Source organism: Manis pentadactyla, chromosome 1 (genome assembly GCF_030020395.1).
Source record: "Manis pentadactyla isolate mManPen7 chromosome 1, mManPen7.hap1, whole genome shotgun sequence".
In the NCBI taxonomy this organism is placed as follows: domain Eukaryota; kingdom Metazoa; phylum Chordata; class Mammalia; order Pholidota; family Manidae; genus Manis; species Manis pentadactyla.
This window is the reverse complement of record NC_080019.1, coordinates 192,293,156-192,314,625: the sequence shown is the minus strand read 5'-3', so window position 1 is coordinate 192,314,625 and position 21,470 is coordinate 192,293,156. Positions and strand designations below refer to the sequence as shown.

The 21,470-nt window shown below is 46.6% G+C and overlaps 1 protein-coding gene across 2 annotated transcripts in view; it reads left to right on the top strand.

The window, feature by feature from the left end:
• The window catches only part of DSCAM (DS cell adhesion molecule), a 713,077-nt gene that overhangs the window by 482,685 nt on the left and 208,922 nt on the right, over nt 1-21,470 (top strand). For both annotated transcript variants that reach the window (XM_057504762.1, XM_057504765.1), the window contains exon 11: nt 10,668-10,841. In XM_057504762.1, the coding sequence (XP_057360745.1) occupies nt 10,668-10,841 (174 nt within the window). The remainder of the gene's footprint in view (nt 1-10,667; nt 10,842-21,470) is intronic.

Genomic DNA, 21,470 nt, shown 5'->3' with positions numbered 1-21,470 from the left:
AATTTTGTTTTTTGTTTTTTTGATCATGTGTTCCTAACTTCTAATCTTTCTTCAGTTAACAATATACTATGAATGTCTTTCCATGTCAACGAATATGGGTGTTCAATATGAATGTCTGTGTAGAGTTTAAATTATTACAATAGTAAGTACATCTGACTCTCTCCTATTTCTGTTAGGACTGAGTTCAGCGACTTAAAGCCACAAAGGTTTACTGTTCCTCATAGAAGGGTGTAGATGGCTCAGGACTGGTTTGTTTTCTCCCCTAAGCCATCAGGGACCCACACTGCTTATATCTTTCCGTTCAGCAGCTCTTAGCAAACATCTCCCACCATTAAGAAACAGCCACTGACTTCCACATTTCCACATTTCCATGGAGTAAGGAGAACAAAGGGAGAGGGCTGCCCCTCCTTCCTGACTCAGCTCCCCCTGAGGACCTCTCCAGAGTGTGTCATAGGTCCGTTCTGCTCACGTCCACTGGCCAGGTCAGCCCTCGCCGTAGGGGCTCCGCAGCTGCCTTGTCACGGAGCACACTGCAGTCACGGCTGCAACCTGTGCTATTTTTCTAAGTGAAAGGGGAAAATGGATACCTGGCAACTAGATGTCCAATGCTACTGTTGCATAATATGTGTTTGTTTTTTCATGATTCTAAATATGTCACAATGACTTCTGTCTTATCAATCTTTGTATGTCTCCGTTTTTCCCCTGGGGATAAGTTTATATAAGCAGAAATGCTGCCTCAAAGAGCAAGCAATTTCTATAGGTTTCAATATGCATGGGCCCCTTGCCAGAATTTTCTTTGTTTACACATCTCCTGCAGTTACAGTATTGCCTGTTTCTACAACCAAAATAATACTGGGCATTATGCTTATTTTTTAATATTTTCCAATAGAATAGGGGGAAATTGTATATTATTATTTTAATTATACAAGTAATAAAGACATTTCCTAAGAAAAATTTAGTCTTGCTTATGGAATGTGTTTCCAGTAATGAAATACTCACCAAGAGCTTAAGAGCAGCTCCTTCATAAGTGACAAGAAGATGCAAACAAAACACTTAGCTTCTTTCTCTGAGAGATGCGGCAGTTTAATCCTGGGGCTGCAGAATTCCGGGGTAAATTGCAGTAGTTTAAGGGCAGCTATTTCTGTAATGAAACAATCTTTGCCAAAAAATAATGTTATTTCATTTTTGACCTTGGGTCTAGCTATACGAAAGCAAAGACATTCAATTCTGCCTCCTGATTTGTTTTTCCTGTATATGTACAGATGAGGCCCTTTGTCTAAGAGATTTTTTCTCAATCAGGGCTTAATACATGGTAGGCTCATTGATGCTCCCAGAAACCCGCAGCTAAGCATGCATGTCCTTTATAGTGGAGGGAAAGGGTTCTGCGCCTTTCCTGGACCAGGGCCACTGGGAGCCAAAGCGGGCCTGCTAACGTACCAGAGAGCCAGCACAGCAGCCTGGGGCCTGCTGGGCATCTGTGCTCTTCCACCCACAGGCCACCTCTGCCCTCCTGTGGTCATGGGACTGTTCAGGGGCAAGAGTCACAACGCCTGGGTATAGGGGCAGGAGAGGAGTGGGCAGTGGTTGGCATTTAAAATAATATTGTTAGGGAAGGCCCCAGAGAGGGTAATTCTGGGGCCGACTAGCATGTGCACATCTGCAGTGGGGAGCGCTGAAGGTGGGGGGACCCACTGTGCCAAAGCTAGCGGAGGGGGTGGTTTATGTCTGGAATGTTCCAGAAATACCCATGAAGATGCTGAAGCTGGGGCAGAGTGAGAGAGGGGAAACCCTCAAGGCCCAGGAGGTCAGCAGCACCATCAGTCACTGTAGCAATGGGCCTTTGCCGAGGAGGCAGGCAGCTCAGAGGCGGCAGGAAGGCTGATCCAGACTCAGGAGGCTGTGCCCAAGGGAAGTGGGGCAACCTGCTGGGGCTTTGCCCAGATCCCACCACCCTGCTCAGGGAAAGGGGACTGAGTATACGGGGACCGGCATCTGCGGCCTGTCAGGGGGCCTGTGCTGGGCAGTGGCCTGGACAGGGTGACAGCAGTGGAGGCGGGACGAGTGGCTGGATTCGGAGCAGCTGGAGGCAGTGCCCAGGTGCTACTTCCAGAGACAAGCACCCGTGAGAGGAAGTCAGGCTGGGATCAGTATCGGGAGTCGGCCTCTCCGGAGACGCTGCCATAAATTCCAGGATGAGCATCGATGCATTTTCTGAATAGTCCCCCTTTTTCTGCTAGTGATTCCTCCAGTGTCAGGGTGCCCGCCTGCCCCGCCACCATCCCCACTGCATCTGCCGCTGAATGCCCAGCCTCTGCCCGGCCTCTGCCAGGTGAGGCAGGTCCTCCACTCACCTCTAGTCCTGAGCTGTGGTCTCCCCAGGGGGGAGTTTTCCAGGCTCTTTGTCCTGATGGCTTGTCTGTTCCTTTTTTACACATAAAGTCAGTTTAGCTGGTAGGACATTGGTGGCTCATGTCATTCCCGGGAGGGAACAGAGGCTGCCCAATCTTCCCTCGGGAGAAACTTGACCATTTTGCTGCATACACCTCAGAGCTGACTTTAAAGTCCCATGAATGGATGAGCTATGCCTTGATGTTATTCACTGGGGGTCAGTTTTCCCACCCATATGGTATGCCTATTTAATATGTACATTCATCTTTTCTTTAAGAAAATTTTTCTTGAATTATATCTGTAAATATTTTCTCTCTTCCATGACTTTGGTTTTCTTCTCCAGGGGTTCCAATGTGGGGCCATGGGACTGCCTCACCTGTCTGCCATAGCTGTCTTCTGCGCTCTGGTTCTCTAATTCATGTACTCCAATTTGCATTTGTTTGGTATTTTTTCAGGTCTCGCCTCTGTGTCTTTTTCCCCAGCAATGTGTTGTCCTCTGTGGCCTCTCCAGGGCTGCCTTCATTTTTGTCATCTCATGTTTCCCATCTTTCTCTGACTCTGCCAGCTCACCTGTCACTCTTTCTTAAGCTTTTGCTTCATAGATCAGTGACTGTTGTATTCACAGCTCTCATTTAGATGTGGCAAAACTTTTCTGGTGAGATTTCATTACCTGATTTCTTCTTCTATTTCTCACTTCCATTTTTCTTACTTTGCTAGATCCTGGCTGCCTTTTGAGAACTCACATTTGAAGAAAACTCATATCCCTGAAGAGAGATTGCTTTGTGCAAATATCTGGCTCCTCACTTAATCCTACTTCTCTGACTCTAAGACCCACACCAGGTCCAGGGAAGCTCCTGTCCACCCAGCCTGTGAACACTGTGGTCTCTGATGTCAGTTTTGCCCCTTGGTGTGTCCCCCAACTTTCACAATGTGTACTTTTCTGATGCTCAGAATCACAGTCATATTCTATCTCTCCTTATAATTCTGCATGTATTATCTGTTCAGTGTACACTCTTGGTTGCCCACTTACCTATTTTGTGTTTGAGATTTTAGTTATATCCTAATTTCGTGCAAATTATAGTTTGTATTTTCTATTCCTCTTCCTCCAATTTGCTTCTCTATGTTCCCAAGAGGATCAGAAATACTGGTTTTATACTGGCATCTTTAAATCTTGAATACTATTCTTTATATCCTAAGTTTATTAATGTGGACTTTATTTTAGAAAATGAGAGGAGAAGGAATCTAGGAGAAGTAGTAGAAATCATCAGTTAAAAGAGTGGGTTGAATTCAACCCTCAGCACTGGCTGTATTACTATAGGAAACATACTCAACCTGCATGAACCACAGCTTCCTTGTATGTGAAGCAGATAAAATGAGGGGATTAATGGAATGATTTAGTAAAATGATTCATAGAAAACATTGATTATGGTCTTGGAACATAGCAGTTAGAATACACATTAGCTGTCATCATCATCATGATTGTCACTATCAGAAGCTCACATGGTGAGCCCATTGTCCTATGACCATTAATCGAATAGCCCAACCTTTTCCCACTAACTTGAATTACTTTATCATCTATGGAAAAAATGGTTCTACTGAAGTCTGCGTTTTATCCCTCTGTTGCAGTGATCTGTCTGCTTTTGAGTCAGAGCCACCCATATTAGAGGTTTATCTCTTCCTAAAATATTTAAACACCTAGTATAACAATACTTTCTTATTTTTCTTTCTCAAAAATATCCCAGATTACTCACATGGATTTTTGTTTGCTTGTTTCTTCTAGAGGCATGTTAGGTAATTTTATGAAGTTCCCAAAAAATTTTTCTGAAAAACTGTGGGAGATTGTAATAAATGTAAAGGTTAACATGGAGAATATCAACATCATCAAAATATTGAGCCTTATCCCATACCACATGTTCTTCATGGCATTCTGAGACATAGGCCTTAAGGACTGTGGAGGGCCCCAGGATGTCAGTTAGACCTTGGCAGTGACCTTGGGAGCCAGACCAAGGTGAGGCTTTCTGGGGCAAGCCCTTGAAGCAGAAGGAGGTTCTAGGGGGTCCCGTGAGCTGTTTGAACAGGTATTGAGCATAGAGCTTGTTTCTTAGTCTGGAAGGGAGCACACTGCGTGGGAACACCCAGCTAAAATATCCAGCCAATATCATGGACAGTCTCTCCACTTATCCAAATCTTTTCTAATGTCCACCATAATTTTATTGATTTCTTTCTCCATCTGTAGTAGTGCGTGTTTATAAACTTCTGCCTACCACATTTTTGATGCTCTTTGGTTTTCCAGGTGGAAAAATCTCACATCTGTAGCCAATGTCTGCAGCTGTCCTCAGCTCTTTCTTCTCCCAGCAAGGGAGAGGTTGCCTTAATTTGGGGAATTCCTATTTTCTTCCTCTCTAGTGCCCACAGAAGGCTGCGGTTGGCAGGGAACCCTCCTTTTCCTGCCTGTTTCTCTCTAGATTGGCTTTCTCCCCACTCCTCTTCCTGTGTCCTTCCTGTCTTAGCTGTAACACATCCTAAGATCAAAGTTTCCCCAAGTCCAGTTTTCCTTGGAGCTTGAGATAATCCATCACTATTTGGTGCACAACAGTTTTGCTTTTACTCAGCCATCTCCCACTGTCCCCAAAAAGCTGTTGGGGGTTGCCATTTCTGTACCCACAAAATGCAGTCTACCTTACTACCTAGTAGACAGCAGTCTGTCCCCTACCACCCAGGTCCCTGAAGTGTCCTCTTCTGCTTGGCATCAACCTACCAAAACCCTCCCCTCTTGTCACACACTTTTTACAAGGGGCAACAGGGACATGAATTTTTGTTTAGAAATACATAGAAACAAAACCTGGCATTCACAACAGTTCCCTGGATGTTCCCACGCAGTGTACTCCCTTCCAGACTAAGAAACAAGCTCTATACTCAATACCTGTCCAAACAGCTCACAGGGCCCCCTAGAGCCTCCTTCTGCTTCAAGGGCTTGCCGCAGAATGCCTCACCTTGGCCTGGCTCCCAAGGTCACTCCCAAGGTCAAATTGACATCCTGGGGCCTTCCATAGTCCCTAAGGCCTATGTCTCAGAATGCCATGAAGAACAAGTGGCACGGGACAAGCCCAAGTCCCTCAAGCACGTTACTTCCAGAATATATTTCCTGACAACACCAGTTCCAGACCTCCCCAGTGAGATGCCCAAGGCCGCCTCCTCCTCTGATGTCAAGAGAAAGCCACGCTGCAGATCATTCGCTTTCCATCCAGAAGATAAGTCTGATCAGGACAAACACATCCTCCCACGAAATTGCCCTCTGCCTGCCTTCTAGGAAGGAGAGGTTTCTTGTTGAAATAACTCAGCGGGGGAGGTTTGTGTGTCCCAGACAGGGTGGTCCTTGCCTCTCTGATTCCCCGAAGTTGCTTCCCAGCTCTGATCCCTTAATCTTGCTCCCTGTATCCCTGCAGGTTTCACTCTGCCCTGACCTGGGTCTGAGTTCCCCTGGTCCAGAGTCAAGGGCACTTAGCCCCATTCCTCTACCTTGACCACCAGCTCACAGCCTTTGCTTAGAAGAAGAGTCCCCTTCACACCCTATCCTGGAAGCTGGATGTCTGCCTTTGTGTCCTTGAGACCAGTCATTTAGCTGTGGCCTTGCCAGCCCACTGCCCCCCTCCCTGCCTGCCTGGCCCTCTAACCGTGCCTGCGCCTGGGCTCACCGCTGCCCTGCTGTCTGTGGGACAGAACTCTCCAAGCTTCTGACCCCCGGGTCCAGCCTCTCCCGTGCCATCAGCTTGCTGGACCTGCAGTGATCCTCTTAGGTCTTTCCAGCAACAACTGCTCCAAACGCGTGCACGAGGCTCTTTCAGGCTATCAGGTCTCACCTGTCACCCTGTGTTCCTTGTCCCCACCATCACACAAATATGTGACAAGATATGACTCCTGAACTGATATAGGGAAAGAGCTCGGAGAATCTAAAAGGGAGAAAGCAACACCTCTCTCCCGTTTCACACAAACGGTGTAAATAAACCCAGCTTCAAAGGGGAGCATGGCTCCCCCATTACGGCCGAGCAGCCATGCCGTGCACCCCCCGGGCCAGGGCAGTGGGCCTCACTGAGCTGTGCTGCATGCGTGGGGAGGGGCTGTGAGCAGAGCAAAGAGGATCACTGTGCAACATACTGTTTTATTTTGTCCATCTGGTAGTGGAATAAAACTCACCTGGAGTGAAACCCTTCTGTGGCCTCTGTGCCAAAATGAGTGGCCTCCCAGTGGCTCTGGGAGCTGCTCTGAGACCACCATAGACCCCAGGCCCAAGGAAGCAGAAATCACCCTGAGCCTTAGTAGGGTCCCAGGACTAGAGAGACTGGGGCCCACCTTGCCCTCACTTTCCCTTTTTTCCTCCATGCCTCTCTCATTGCCTTTCCCCAGGAACGTTCTAGCAGCCCTCTTATAAACAGAGGCAGCCACACTGAGGGCAAATGTCTGGGGACCTCTGGCTCCAGGGAGGAGGTGGCTGAAGACCTCATATAGTGGACAGAGTACCTCATAGGCCCAAGTCCCAGTGCAAGGTCGTGGTGGCATTGGCATAATCAAGCCACTTAAACTGCCTCCCACCTCAATGTGTTCATGGTTCCATTTGCTGGCAAGTGAGGGACCAGTGTCCCCTAAGGATGATGATCAAGGACCCTTGCAGATGAGGGACAGAGTTAAAGCCATGAAATCAGCACACTAAACAAGTGGATACCAAACTGTAACCCGCCCTCGGCGGGCACTGATCTCAGCCACCCACGTTCAGTTGTTCTCATTGGATAGGGTTCTTCAGAACAGACATAAAGGGATCAAGGGAAGAAAACAGAATTGCACAGTGAGCATAATTATTTGCAGATTTACACAGGAAGTAAGCTTGATGCTGTTCTGGTTACAGTGTCGTGTTTCATCAAGTAGGGACTTAATACAGGGAATTGGATGCACGCAGAATTTTTGGAAGGATGAGAGAAATTCAACTACCTTTCAGGAACATGAGAAATGTGGAAGCCACGAAAGCTTCTCCTATCTGTGGCCACAGCCGCCTCCAGCCCTAGAGCAGCCATCTGTCTCCTGGAATTGGATGTTTGGCGTCTGCCCATGCCTCGATTCTCTGCTTCTGAAAGAGAATGACGGGCTCTCCTTCCTTCAACATTCCACGTCGTATTCAAGTGCCTCTCCCTGGTGAAATACAAACCAGCACCGGGCAACCAGTCAGCCAGGGAAATATTTTTTCAGGTTCCTGTCCCTGCAATCTGGACGTTTAAAAGGGCAATAGTGGTGTTAAGGATCAGCACACAATATCTGATGCACACACGTGGACAAAACGGGGCCCTGTTGTGACCTGGGGAAGATGCTCTCTTTGGGTCGGTGCAGCTCCCCAGCCTGGGCTGGACCAGTGCCTCAGCGCCCTTCTGGGTTGTCCTCTGGAGCAGGGCACCCAGAACCCAGCCCTTGGCCGCTGAGCAAGGGCTCCACGCCGATGCTAAGCCTGAGCAGGTGAGGCTGCCCGGGCTGCTCCTCCGTGCTCTCTCCTCCCCCCCGTCCACATCTCTTTCTGTACTTACTCACTCCCTGCAACCTGCCAGTTATTCTCGTGGAAGGAAAACCTCTCCCTGAGCAAGAAAAACAGGAACACCACCTGCTCCACACGGATAATGGGGACTGTGTTTGTGGTGCCTGGGTGAGAAGTAGTAGCGTACAGCTTCCCGTGTGGGGGCCGCCCAGGAAGCACAGGGCTCTCCTATCCACTCTTCTACCTTCACATCAGTCTTCTTCCACACTGAAGGTGCTCACTGACCAACTTCTGGTTCTCACGTGTGGGCATTTACACGCCTGCACTCATGCAATCTCATTTCCTTTGGTGCAAACAACAAGCTATATAGCATGTAAATGGCTTGTTCTTCCCATTTCACAGTTGAGGAAATTAAGGATGCAGAGAAAATTAACGACTTGCTCAAGGGCACAGTTCATACATTTTAGAGATAGCGTTAGTACCCAATTCTGCTGACGACTCTCAGCCAGGTGCTCTCGCTCTAGAGCACCAGCACAGCCTTCAGAGTGGAGAAAAGGTGCAATGATTACCAGCCACCCTTGCTGCTGCCTTCGGAGTGACTCAAGGGGTAACATTCAGCCACCCTTGTTCCACTGTCCCCATCCCCATGAGGCCTATCATTTCAATAAATAAGGTCACGCGGTGTTAACATGCCTGAGAACTCAGTATGTGCCTTACATAATGATTTAACGTTTTCTTTGCATGTAATCGAACATTAAAATTGTCCCCACTGACCCCAGTTACTCAGAAAATTGGCATCTTTTTAATTAATGGCTTCTGGTTGCTGTAGTGTGTCTTCTATCTAATTACCCAAAGTGTTTTCCTTATGCCAACAAGATTTTTGAACATTATATGCACTGTGTTAAACATTTCTCTTTATGTAATGATGAATCTGAAGTAGGTGACCGATAATTCCGTCAAACCATGACAAAGTCCACTTTCCTCAGATTAAACCAGTGCTTCTCTGGGGTAGATGGGCTGACTCACTACAGCTGTTCAGCAAGCATGATATCAGCTGTGCAACCCTGCACATTAGCTTAATTTTGTCATAAAAAAGAAAGATTTCAAGTTTTTCAAATGCACGAATACTCTATTTCTGTCTTCATTATGACCTTTTAGTAATGAAGATGCTTCTCTTCCGGGCAGGAATTAATAGATCATCTTTTCCAGCTATTTAATTGAGACAGCTTAGAAGTGTAGTTAAATTTTATAATTCTTTAGTATAAATGTGTCAAATGTTACAAATATTTTTCTCGAGAAAATTCTTTGAGGAAAGGAAAACAGATGTGTTTTTGACATGAATGATCCTGTAACTTTACATTCTATCAGGATTTCATCAGATTTTTAGGGTTTTATAGCAGTGTTTTGCATAATTTATCAATTCCATACCATTTTCAGATTTTCTGGTTTGCTGCATTATGGATATATTTTTTTTAATCTACATGTGGCTAAATTTTCAGGTCCTGGGTATCAGTCTAGATCTCACTTCCAACTTGAAGTTCACTTGGAGAAAGGCACCAGGAGCCTTTATAGATTTTGTGGACAAAATTCAAACATTTAAATAAAAATAAAAGGCTTTTTCCTTGATTTTTAAGTTCCAGTAATATCCTTTATCCTTTCCCTAAAGAACATGCTTCCCACATGAATGATTATAACAATTTATAAAACCAAACCCTTAAAACTTTTATAGGAAAAAAACATTATCATTTCAATATATGATGAAAAAGTAGCTAATAATATTCAGCATCCAATCCTGATTAAACAAGAACAAGAGTAACATCCTTGGCCCCAGTTTTGGGGTTTCTCCAGGAAGGGGAAATTGGCCCTCACTCCTGGGCCTTCTCCCCAAATTCTTAGACTCACGTTACAGAAGAGAGAGGCCCTATCAGCCCTCATGCTGTCCTGGTCCCATCCAATGCCCCCAGAAGAAGGTCAAGCAACACAGCAGGTTAATAAAACCACTGTCTTCCCAGAAATCTCCCAAAACCTTAATCCCCCATTTTGTTATTTCTAAAAGATGTCTTTTTCAGAATAGTTCCATATGGATGTTCCCTATGAATCTCATGTCTGTGATCATAGCACATCACACCAGTGCCATTATCTCTGAAAGCAAGCACTCTAAAGAGAGTGGAGCCTTAGTTCTGTGCTATCTTAGTGCAATGATCTGACTTATTTATTTAAGTAACATTAAGTGATATTAACAGTGGCTGTATTTCTAAACTGGAATATGACCAGTCTGAGAAGAGAAGTCTGCAATATTTGAATTCTCTTCATAGACTCAGATGTGTGCAGCAAGCAAGGCCTTCAAATGTCATGTCCCTGGAGCACTCCTTGTTTGCAGTCATATTAAGTCCCTGAGAACACAAGGAATGTATTGAGTCCCATGAGAAATGTCTGCTTCTGTAGTCTACTGTGATGTGTCCTTAAATAATTTATCAGCTACTTAACACTCATCAAATTTGGCTTTTTATGTAGAGACTACTTGTAATATTTCTTACTCTTTATTTGAAATACTGTCATTTTAAATAAATATGTTTCTCTCCAGACAAGAATTTCAATCTTGGAGGAAAGAAACAATAAAGCTGTGGTGTATGCCGTGACTGTCCTCTGTGATGGGTGTGCGGTGTCCATCACTCCTCTTTGTTAGTCTAGGGGAAATTGAGCTTCATGTCTCCCCATGTGTGCCCCTGTTTGTCTCATTGCTCCTCTTTCCATTCTGTTCCAGGTGCTGGGGTTCCCCAGTTCCAACCAATTGCCCTGAATGGCCGAATCCAGGTCCTCAGCAATGGGTCTTTGTTGATCAAGCACGTCGTGGAAGAAGACAGCGGCTACTACCTCTGCAAGGTCAGCAACGATGTGGGCGCGGACGTCAGCAAGTCCATGTACCTCACGGTGAAAAGTAAGGAAGAAGAATGCTTCATTTTACCTAACGAGGTCTTTCTGTGCTTAAATTTTCAATTGTCTCCATACACACTTGTTTAAAACAAAACAGAACAACCCATTTCGTGGCTACAGCTGGGGTTTGGCCTTTTGCTGGGCTGGACACACAGTGGAAGGGGAGGTAAAAATCCAGCCAGTTGTCAGCAGCATGCCCACGTGCCCTTGTGTTGGGTACGCGGAGCCACATGCTTCACTCGGGTTCCCATGGACATTGAGCCAGGCTCTGGGCAGCCTAGCCAGTGATGGTCTCTGCCTTTAGCACTCCCATTCCTGTCCTGCTTTTCCTGTGGAAGAGCCCAATTCATGGGCTCAGGTTTGTTCTTTTCAGAGGTCTGCTTTCATGTGTTTTGTTATTTGCAAGCTGGCTTGCCCATAGATTTCCTTTTGAAAATACATATGAAATCAAACAACCAGAAACCTCATCACCGAAACACACAGCTACAGTGAGACAGAAATGTCCAGCTCTGTGTTTAGGATCCATGTTGCCAACTATTTTATATGAAAGGGCATCTTATGATGACATTATTTTCATTCCTTTGTAACTAAACCAGCAAAGAAAGGGCCTCAAGTGGACCAGCTTTTACTGCATGCTGCTTATTAGTCAATGGTTGTGCATCTGGTGTACAGTGAAGGGCTTACGTCTTTCTCCATTTGTATAATGTTCTATTGGCTAAATTTCTTTCTGATTACAAGGCTTTGATCAGATTTCCTCTTCTTTATTAATTGTTGTATTGATAGGTTGGCTTTAAAGTATCTCTACCATATTGTTGAGTCAAGGGAGTGGATTTATAAGTGAATTTCAATATGCGTGTGAGTGTGTGTGTGAGATATTCAAAGGCTACCTACACAATGACCAGTATCTATCCTATTTCACTAAGAAATTATTCTAGTTAGTCCCTCATTTCCAATAGGACAATGAAAACATCAAGCTGTTTTCTATACTTTTATATGATGAAAAAAATCATAGTTCTGAAGTAGGGTTGCTTTGAAATATGTGTTACACATACCCAGTGTGTAATTTTGACATCTAAATTCTATGCTCTTACGGAACTGATTAGCAAGAATCTTAAGACAAATTGTCATATTAATGAAATCCAAAGTTGAAATGGCAATTTAAAAAATAATAACATATTGATGAAATATTAAGGAAACCGCAAGATGAGAACAACCAACGTTGACCAATGTTGGTTCATCTTCCCCTAATGAAAAGAATTTATTTGCAATTGTTTTGGTATATTTTAAATTTATGGAACATTTTTCTATTCCACAAATATATATTTAGGCTCTAATATACAAGGCCCTCTAAAAGATGTAAGTACAATCAACCAGAGACTTTACCTTCACGAATGAAGGAGCTTATGTTTTGGAAGAGGAGGTAACAGAGAAGCATATCTAGCTACTAATTGAATCGGTGATGGAGCATAGTGTGTGTCGTGGATGTGCCTTTCAGAGGAGCACAGATCTCAGCTTCAGGATTAAGGAAAGCTCATGGGGGAAAAAAAATCTTAAAGAATGGGTGGAATTTAGAAATGCAGACATTGAAGATTTTCCCACATTTCCTCTCTTCATGGTTAGGTGCTGGGGGAGGGCCACAAAGAAGTTGGCCCCTGCCCTTAGCCAGCCTTCTCTCATGGGTTCTCTCCCCATCGGCCTGGGGTGGGCACAGCTCCCTTCCAGCAGAAGGCACTCAGGTTAGACAAGAGCACAGAGCCGAGGTCGTCCCATGAGAGTGTAACTCCCACTTGTTTGTAGAATCAGTGACCACAGAATGAAAACCTGTGGCATTCAAGTCCGGTTCTAAAACATGCAATGGATTTCAAAAGGCAGGGTGGTTGAAAGTACATAGAGACCCTAGGCAGAGAGGGAGCAGAGAGTGGGTTTAAGAAGCACAAGACCTGGAGCAGGAGGTGGCTCTGTTTGAAAGTTGTGCCCCATGGAGGGGATTAGACAGAGAGAGGTTTAACGTGAGCATGAGTCGCAGAGAAACAGTTCTAGAGTTGGCCGATTCCGCCCATACGGACAATTCAAACCACACCAACTAATTAGTAGAGCGGGGCATTATGTCATAATTAATCTTGCATTATGTCATAATTAATCTTACCAGTTCTTCATAACCTTTGGGTGGCTTTATAAAGGATTTCAGCTTCAAGCGCCTGAAATTTTTAACCCTTCAAAATCATATTTAAATACTGAAAAGTAAAAAAATAATTTAAGAAAAAGATATAGAAGCATGAAGATAGAAGACACACAGTGAACCTGTCTGTTGCCCAGTGGTACCTTAAAAAAAAGAAACAACTAACAAACACAGGGCTGGCTCTCTCTTGTCCTTTGCGTATTTGTTTGGCCGACCCTTAATGAGGTGGATGAAAACGGTCACACTGTGGCAGGACACAGCCAGGGCAGCGCCTCTGCAGGGCACACGGCTGTTTCACTATGAGCACGGGACACGAGGCAGAGCGCGGGTGTTGGTGCCCATCTGCCCCGGGTGGAGCCGGTGCCCTGGCTGCTGCCCAGATGCCCTGCCCAGGCAGATTCCATGTCCCCAGAAGTGGCAATGGGGTGATACCAGGCACTGCAGCAAGGGGGCTCCTGCTCTCCGCTTATCTGACCTGAAAGAAGCTTCTATCAGGTGCAGTTAAATGTTTTATTGTTATTTCAACAGATAATGGGATACATTACAGTGCAGACACACACAGCCACGCATGTGCACACACAGCATGCACACACCAGACCCACCTGCCTTCCAGGTAGTCGCAAAAAAGAAATGACCATCATTTCATCATCCTTTATGTTCATCTCTTAACATGGTCCTAAAAATCACCCATTCCCACACCTGCCTCTGTACAAACGCAGAAAAGCCATCACAGATGAACTCGAGCCCCCCATCCAAAATGCGGCAGGACAGAATGACAGCAAAAGAGGGCAGCCCTGGGGGAAAGCTTTGCATGGAATTGCTAAAAAGGGACAATGATTCCTCCCTTTTCCCTCCGAACACTTGATTATGATCTTGTACACGCTGAAGAATTTTGCAGTGTTGTTGAAATGTGTTACATAAAAATGTGAACGAGTCTCCATGAAGTGCTAACCACAGTTTTGAAACCTTCATGCAGGGGCCTCCAAGTGAAAACCCTTCTGGGAGAGAAAGGAATCTTTTATGTCTGGGTCAAAGTTAAGGGAGTCCTCAGAGGCTCCCTGCAGCAGCCGTGGAGAGGGCTGGGGGGCGATGTGACGGAGAGGCGGCCCGGGTGCGGTGAGCAGGCCTCCGTGTGCAGGCCCCAGGCAGTTCAGCTTTCTGGTTCCACCACTTCTAATTCTGTGATTGCGGACAAACTGCTTCACCTCTCTGAGCCAGTAAAATGGGAAGAATCATGCCTTCCTCACAGGGTTATTGTGACAATTAAATGAGATGACACGTGTGAAAATACCTAGTAAAATACAGAACTCTCTATACATAACCCAATACATACAGAATAGCAAGTAATCCTGTTGGTCAGAGGGAAGGAAAAAACACACATATAGACAGTGCTGGACACAGGAATATATATTTCCAGAAAGTTGTTCTGAAAAAGAAAATTAAAAGGTTATAGGATAGGAAGGAAGAGAGAGAGTGGGTTCCAAGATCCACGGGGAGGTATCTTCATCCTCTGTGTTATGGGGTCCATTGAAGTGGTGTCTTTGGAGACCAATAGCCACTGTCTTTTTCCTAACCCTGGCTGTTTAAGGATAATCAATAACGTGGGGATTTCAAGCTGAAAAACAAAAGTTTTTAATAGAAAAGAAGTTGCACTGCTTAAGTAAAGAAGTTCTCTCCTTTTTTTACAAGTCATTTTTTTTAAAGTGGGCTGCAAATATTTCTAAATTGAACAGGGGAGAGCTTTCTGCCTGATCAGGGGAGGTCAGGAAATTAAGGCAGCTTCTCAGGTGAGAACTCCGGACTCCCAGGATGCCTGGCACTGAGTTTTGTGCACATTTTGCTGCTGTCAGGGCCTGCTGTTGGGACTTACTGGGGAGGCAGTGGTCATGAACTCTCTGAGGCTCCTATCTGAGAAGTTTTCTCACTCTGATGCTTTTAGAAACCACTACCCCGGTAACAGAGCAATTTAACAGTGACTACACCCTCCCCAACCCCCACCGAAAGACACACATTTTTGGAATCAGATATGAGGAATCTGTGGGCAGAGGAGAAATCAGGCCATCATGTTTGGAATGAATGGTCAGAGAAAACAGTGACATAGAAAACTAATCAGCGCAAATCCTTCCAACTTCCTGATTCTATGTTACCAGCTCAATTATAGTTTCTCTTTTGCCAACTGTCACCCAGGAATAGGGACCCAGCTCATCAGATAATGCTAACAACCTTTGGCAGAAAACACAGAGGGGTTATCTCTACTGTCAATCAAATTTGGCATCTGGGGATGGCACTGTACCCCTCACCCAGCCCATCAGGGCTGCAGAAGCCTCTCACCTCTGCACAGGGACCATCTGGGGTCTGGAAATGTGGTCCTTCATGGTAACAATGTAGTTCCAAAAGCCACTGGATCTCTCAAGCGGGTGAGCCATCCCTAATGTTTCTCCAGGCGCCAAAACTGCATCCCCCCTCCAACTCTCTGTCCCTGGCTGATCTGAGCCTGTGTGTTTCAAGAACTGATTTCTGTTTGGATCTGTGGCCCATGATGCACAAGCGGCTCTCCTCTCCTCGCTGCCCTGCGTGGGTCCTGTCTGATCATGGCCTGCAGCACACAAGAGCATCCCTTATCAAACAGGTGCAGGCCCTCCCTGGAGAGCAGCTAGTCTTGGGATCTAAGGACCCCTCTGGCTCCCAGAGCCAGCCCACCGGCCCCAGGCCAGCCTGGTCCTGAGCCACCCTCCCTCAGGCCCAGCCCAGGGAAGGGCCCTGGAGGCCAGGTTCATGTCTCTTTGCTGCCAGAATTTGGATGCTGTGCACTGCGTGCACTGCGTGTGCACATACCAACCCAAGTCAGCCCGGATCAGACAGTCCCCAGGGCCTCGGCCATACTGGACAGGGCTTGGGGACAGGCTTTGACTTCAGGCCACTCTCAAGCTTGCCATTGCCACGGTGTTGGGCATGGCATATAGTAAGCCCCCCAGCCACAGACCCAAAGCTACCCCCAGACTCCATTCACCCTCCCTGCCTTCCTGCCCTCACATGCTGCCTCCAGGACCCACACAGCGTCACCCCCTCCTCATTATCTAGACAAAAACCTCCTCGTGTAGCCCCTGCAGTTGCTCTGTGACACTCCTCCAAGGGGGAGTACAGCCCCTGGCTGCCCCATGGTGAAGCTGCGATGGCCGTAACCCCACAGGGTGCTCTCCAGATTCCCCAGGATTGCCTACAGGCCACCCTTTCATCTGACAACAAGGGATGAGGCTTGTTTTCACTTTCTTTTGCTCACACAAAGGACATTTCAACACATAACATTAGTAAATTACAATTTTCTTGTTCCTTAGATGGTTCCTGTCAAGATAGCTTGATAGTGTGTCTCAGTCTAATGCGGCTTCCCTCCATTGCTTGAACTTGGGAGCCTTATAAATCAGGCCTCCTGAACTTCGGCTCATGGGCCCCAGCACACTTACAGGACCCCATGAGGGTTCTGGGTCCCCTTGACAACACGTGCAAAAATGTATGCATTTTTCTGGCAAGAAACATCATAGCTTTCATGATATCCTCAGTGGACTCCATGATGCAAAGGTGAAGAACTACTATTCTAGAAAATCACAGCCTGGATGGCCTGAAATGACAGCCATTGTCATTTCTCCTGCAGCGTATCTCAGAGCACTGGGCTGGGAGCAGCCGAGCCCAAGCCCACATGGCCACAAGGGGCTGAGGAGGAGGAAGCAACCGTGAATCAGGCAGCAGACAAGATTCCCCTGAAAGCTGGGTTTTGAGATTTAGTTACTTTGGCTGCGTGCATGTCCACACCCTGACCACAGCCTGAGGGCTGAGTGTTGGAAACGAGTGACATGGTGTGATTCCGGTTATTAGTGACCCCAGCCTCACCCTGCCCGGGTCCCACCCCTCCCCAGCCATGATTTCTGGGGCAGGTGCCTTACCCTCTCTCCAAGCCTCACAGAGACAGTGAGGCCGACGTGAGCGGCCACATACGGTCCCTTAGCAAAATGCCCGGCATGTGGCAGCCGCAGATTAATGGCAGCTATTGCTGAAGTGGAGGTTCTGTTATCAGCATCACTCCTGAATTACAGCTCATGTCTCCCCCAAACCAGGCAAGTCAGTGCCTGTGATGGAATCTGAGGGTCCCTGGTTCAAACTCCCCAGTTTACACATTTCCATAACTTTCGAGTCCACTGCCCCACCCTGTCTGTCCTCCGTACACACACACACGCTCATATACCCCCTCCCCTCCGAAGCCCAGTGTTATCTGCGGCTTTCATGGGAATGTCTGGATGCGCAAGTAGAGGAGGGCAAGAAGCATGGACAGGTGTGGGGGAAACTGTCCGCTGGTAGAAGACCCTCGGTGGCTGTCACGTTGATGGAGGACCCAGATGGAGCAGCTGTGGGTCCTGCTAAACGTGGGCATTTCACTTCTAAGTGAATGTAACTCCAGGGGGAAAATCTGGGGGCAAAATATCTTTGAAACTGAAATTAGTCAAAGGGAGAAATAAAGTGGGAGAAGCCCATTTATTGCTTACAAGCAGTCGTCCACTTCTGTTCTCCTGCGTCTCTCATGACCCAGCTGCAGAAGAAGGGACCCCACCCAACTTCTGGGGTCCAGATATGCCCTCCCTGGCCCTTGTAATTACCTAGTGATATGGAGATAGACTGCTTCTCTCCACACCTTGGAAACACCTATTGATATGGAGATGCGCTAAGGCCAGGTGAGAGATTCTGGAAATATTGCAATTTTACCCACAGTGAACCTGGAATTCTACCAGCTAAAGATCCCATGGGGTTCACAAGGAAATTGTAAAGCAAGTTAATAATATGGTAGCTGCAGTTTGTGGCCAACTCTAATTTCAATTTCCCTCCTCTCTCAGTGTTGTGTTAAATTATGTGCTCCCCAAAATTCATATATTGAAGTCCTATTCCCCAGAATCTCAGAATGTGGACTTATTTGGAAATCGGGTCCTTACAGATGCAACGCGCTCAGGTGAGGTTTCACTGGAGGAGGGTGGCCCTTCATCTTTTATGACCAGTGTCCTTCTAAAAAAGGAGGCATTTGGACACACGCATAGAGGAAATACAGCCGTGTGCCATCAGAGGTAGAGACCAGAATTATGTTGCCACTAGCCCACTAGCCGAGGGAGGCTGGAAGGGGCATGGCTGGCCTCCCGGAGTCCTCAGAGGGAGCATGGCCCTACCAGTGCCTCAGTTTCAGACTTTTGGCCTCCAAAACTATGTGGAATAAATTTGTGTTGTTTTAAGCCAGTTTGTGGAGCTTTGTTATGGTGGCCATAGAACACTAATGCACTTGGGATAAGGCACTTTCAGGGAAGCTCACTCCAAGCTCCGTTACCTGCTCCAGCAGGTAAATCCTAATCTGTCCATACCAGCGGATGCGAACTCTAGTTTGAACCAATCAAAGGCAGCCTATTTCTTTGAACATATGGGTTTAAAGATGGGCACGCCACCCAGTTTTGGCCAATGAAATGTAAGAAGAGATCTCCTGTAATAATTCTGGAAAAGAATGCCTCATTTGTAATAGGAGACTGCAAGAGATATTCATCTCTTTTAATTCTTGACCCCATCTGGAGGTGACACTGTGATTCACGGCAGTCATTCTGGCATTCCCCTGAGGATAAGATCAATGCCTAGAGGAAGGTGAGGTCAAGACAGCGAGGAAGGTGAGATGACCGATTACTTGACTGCCTTTGCTGCTGTCTAAACCAGTGTGTGGGTCAGGGTTTTCTCACCGGCAGTTGAGGACACGCAAAGTCTATGGGCAAGTAAAGAACATCATAAGCGATGAATGGGCTCAATCGGATCCACTGCCACCCTCAGCAACTCAGACTGAAATAAAGACTCTGAGGGAGGGAGGAGCTTCATTTGGGTTGAACAACTATGGGGATTCATAATGCATGATGCTTGGGGTGGGGTAGGCCAGGTCCATGGGAGGAATGACATTTGAGGGTCAATGGCACCATGCAGGCCTTGGGCACATTTGGTGGCCTATATAGGAAGGTCAGGCCCTGGTGGAGGGAGAATGACAGATACCAACAGCATTTGCAAAGAATGTTACCCGTGACTGACTCCCCTAAGAAGAAGAGAGAGCGCCTTTCCCTTTCACTTCCGTGCTTCTTCCTCCTTCTTCTGTGTGGAGGCCCCTGCTGCCCAGCAGCTGGAAAGTTACCTCTTTCAGTTTGTAGTAATCTCAGCTATTTCAAGGGTTCTCGTTGATTTTAGGTCCCGCCTCTCCCACGGCCTTCTGTGGGTGGTGGCATCAGTGCCCTGAGTTCCCCATTAGCTGTCACCCTCCGTGCTGGCATCCACCGAGATGCCTGCATTCCCAGCTGGTATCCTGGCCATGGGGCCACTTCCTCAGTTCCTCTGGCTGCCCCTTGTCAGGTCTGGCTGGTCGTCCACCCAGCAATGGTCACCGAGCATCCCCTAGTGTCCAGGGCTGCTCTAGACACTGCATGTTTGGTGAACCAAAGTGTTAGCTACCGTGGTGGAGCATTCATTTCCACGGGGAGAACAGCACACGTGGCGTGTGTAACATAATGCCCAGCAGAGAACAGAACGAAGTGAAGATTCGAGACGTGCATATGCTTGTAAAGGGCATTCCAGGCTCCTGGGAAAGTGAGGGCAGAAGATCTTGCACAAATCAGTTACCTATTGATATGGAGATGGACTACTTCTCTCCACACCTTGGAAACATCTATTAATATGGAGATGCACTAAGGAACACCGTGAGGCCAGCAGGGCAGCTAGTCCCTGGGAGGGGCCTGCAGCAGAGCATAGGGCACAGAAAGAGCTGGGCAGGGACCGGACCCTCATCTGGCATGGGACTTGGCTATGATTTTATAGGATGCCATTAGAGGATTTTGAGCAGAGGAAAACCACTTTAACAGACTGTAGTACATTTTATTCTCAACACTTGCAGCATCTGGTCTAATTCTGATGGCTATAATTCTGTATTGTGTCTGACTCCCAGGCAGAGCACAGGGACAGGAGAGCCGGCCAAGAGAGCAAGTGGGGCTACTGCCGCAGCCCCTCCAGGGGGCAGGGGAAACCGCATCTGCATCCGTGTTCCAAAAGTTTGCTTTGACTCTGCCTGTGGCTACGGGAGCACCTTTCAGAAACTGAAACAGATTCCCCCAGACCCCGGGCTGAGCTCAGGGTTCCTCTGTGGCCCCTCCCAGTGACTAGCTGTCCCGCTGTCCTCTATCTCCAGCCCGCCACCCCCGGGGTCCTCAGTGCCCTAAAGTCTGCGATCCCCAGGAATGAGGTTTTGCTCTTGGTTTGCTGTGTTGATAGGAAGAGGCAGTTCTTGTGGCTTCCACTTGGCCTTCATAATTGCCATCACTCAGCAATCTGACAACCACGTGTGTATTCTGCCAGTTACTGAGTTTATCTATTCCATATATAACCACAGGATGGATTTGAAGACTTATTAGGTCCATATAGATTGGACCTGTGCCAAAACACATTGATTCCTGACCTACATAAGCCCCTACTCTAATTGGCGGACTAGGCTAGTGTTTGGTTCTCCAAGACCAGATCACCACCCTACCCTTGATGAGCCCCCTTTCTCTGACCACTCTTACAGTGTTGTTTCTCTTGGGATTTCCAAGTTTGACTGTGATTTCCCTATACATGGTTTCCTTTATATTTATGTTGATTTGAATTGAGGATCTCCTCGAATCTTTAAGCTGATATCTTTCTTCAAAGCTAAAACATTTCAACCGTTATTTCCTCAAGTAATTTTGGGGGTAGAGCCTATTCTCTCTTGATTCTCATTCTAGAAAACAGGTGTTAGTCCACAGGTGTAAAACCAACATTTCTGCTTCTTGGGCCATTTTCCCTCAATCTTTTCTCTCTCTCATGAGATCACATATTTTTAATCTACTTTTTTTCATAACTGATCTCTCATTAGCTATCTCCAATATGTATGAAGTTCATGCACTGAATTTATTCATTTTAGGTATTTTGCACATCAGCTCTAGTATTGTACTTGTTTCTTTTTAACATTCTTTGTTTCTTTGCTGAGATTCCAGTCTATTCATTATGCACATATATTAATTCATGACAATGGGCATATGTACAATAGCAGTTTAAGCCCTTGTTTGCTATTTGCAACATCTGAGTGTTCTTCTGGTGAGTTTCTGTTGACTTCCTTTGTTTCAGCAGAAGGGGGCACTTCTTTCCTCTTGTTTTACATATCTGGTAATTTTTTAAATCAGATACTGGACATTATAATTGATATTTTGTATAGAGATTCTGGATTCCTTTATGTTCCTCCAAAGAGGAGCTTTTGTCCTAGGGGACATTTAGTTAGCTGGACTTAAACTGCACACTCTCCCTTGTAGTGGGCAGCCGCTGAAATCTGATCAGTTCTTTCAGCTGATGCCCTTCCTTGAGCCCACTGTGATCTCCTGCACTGCTTGGTAG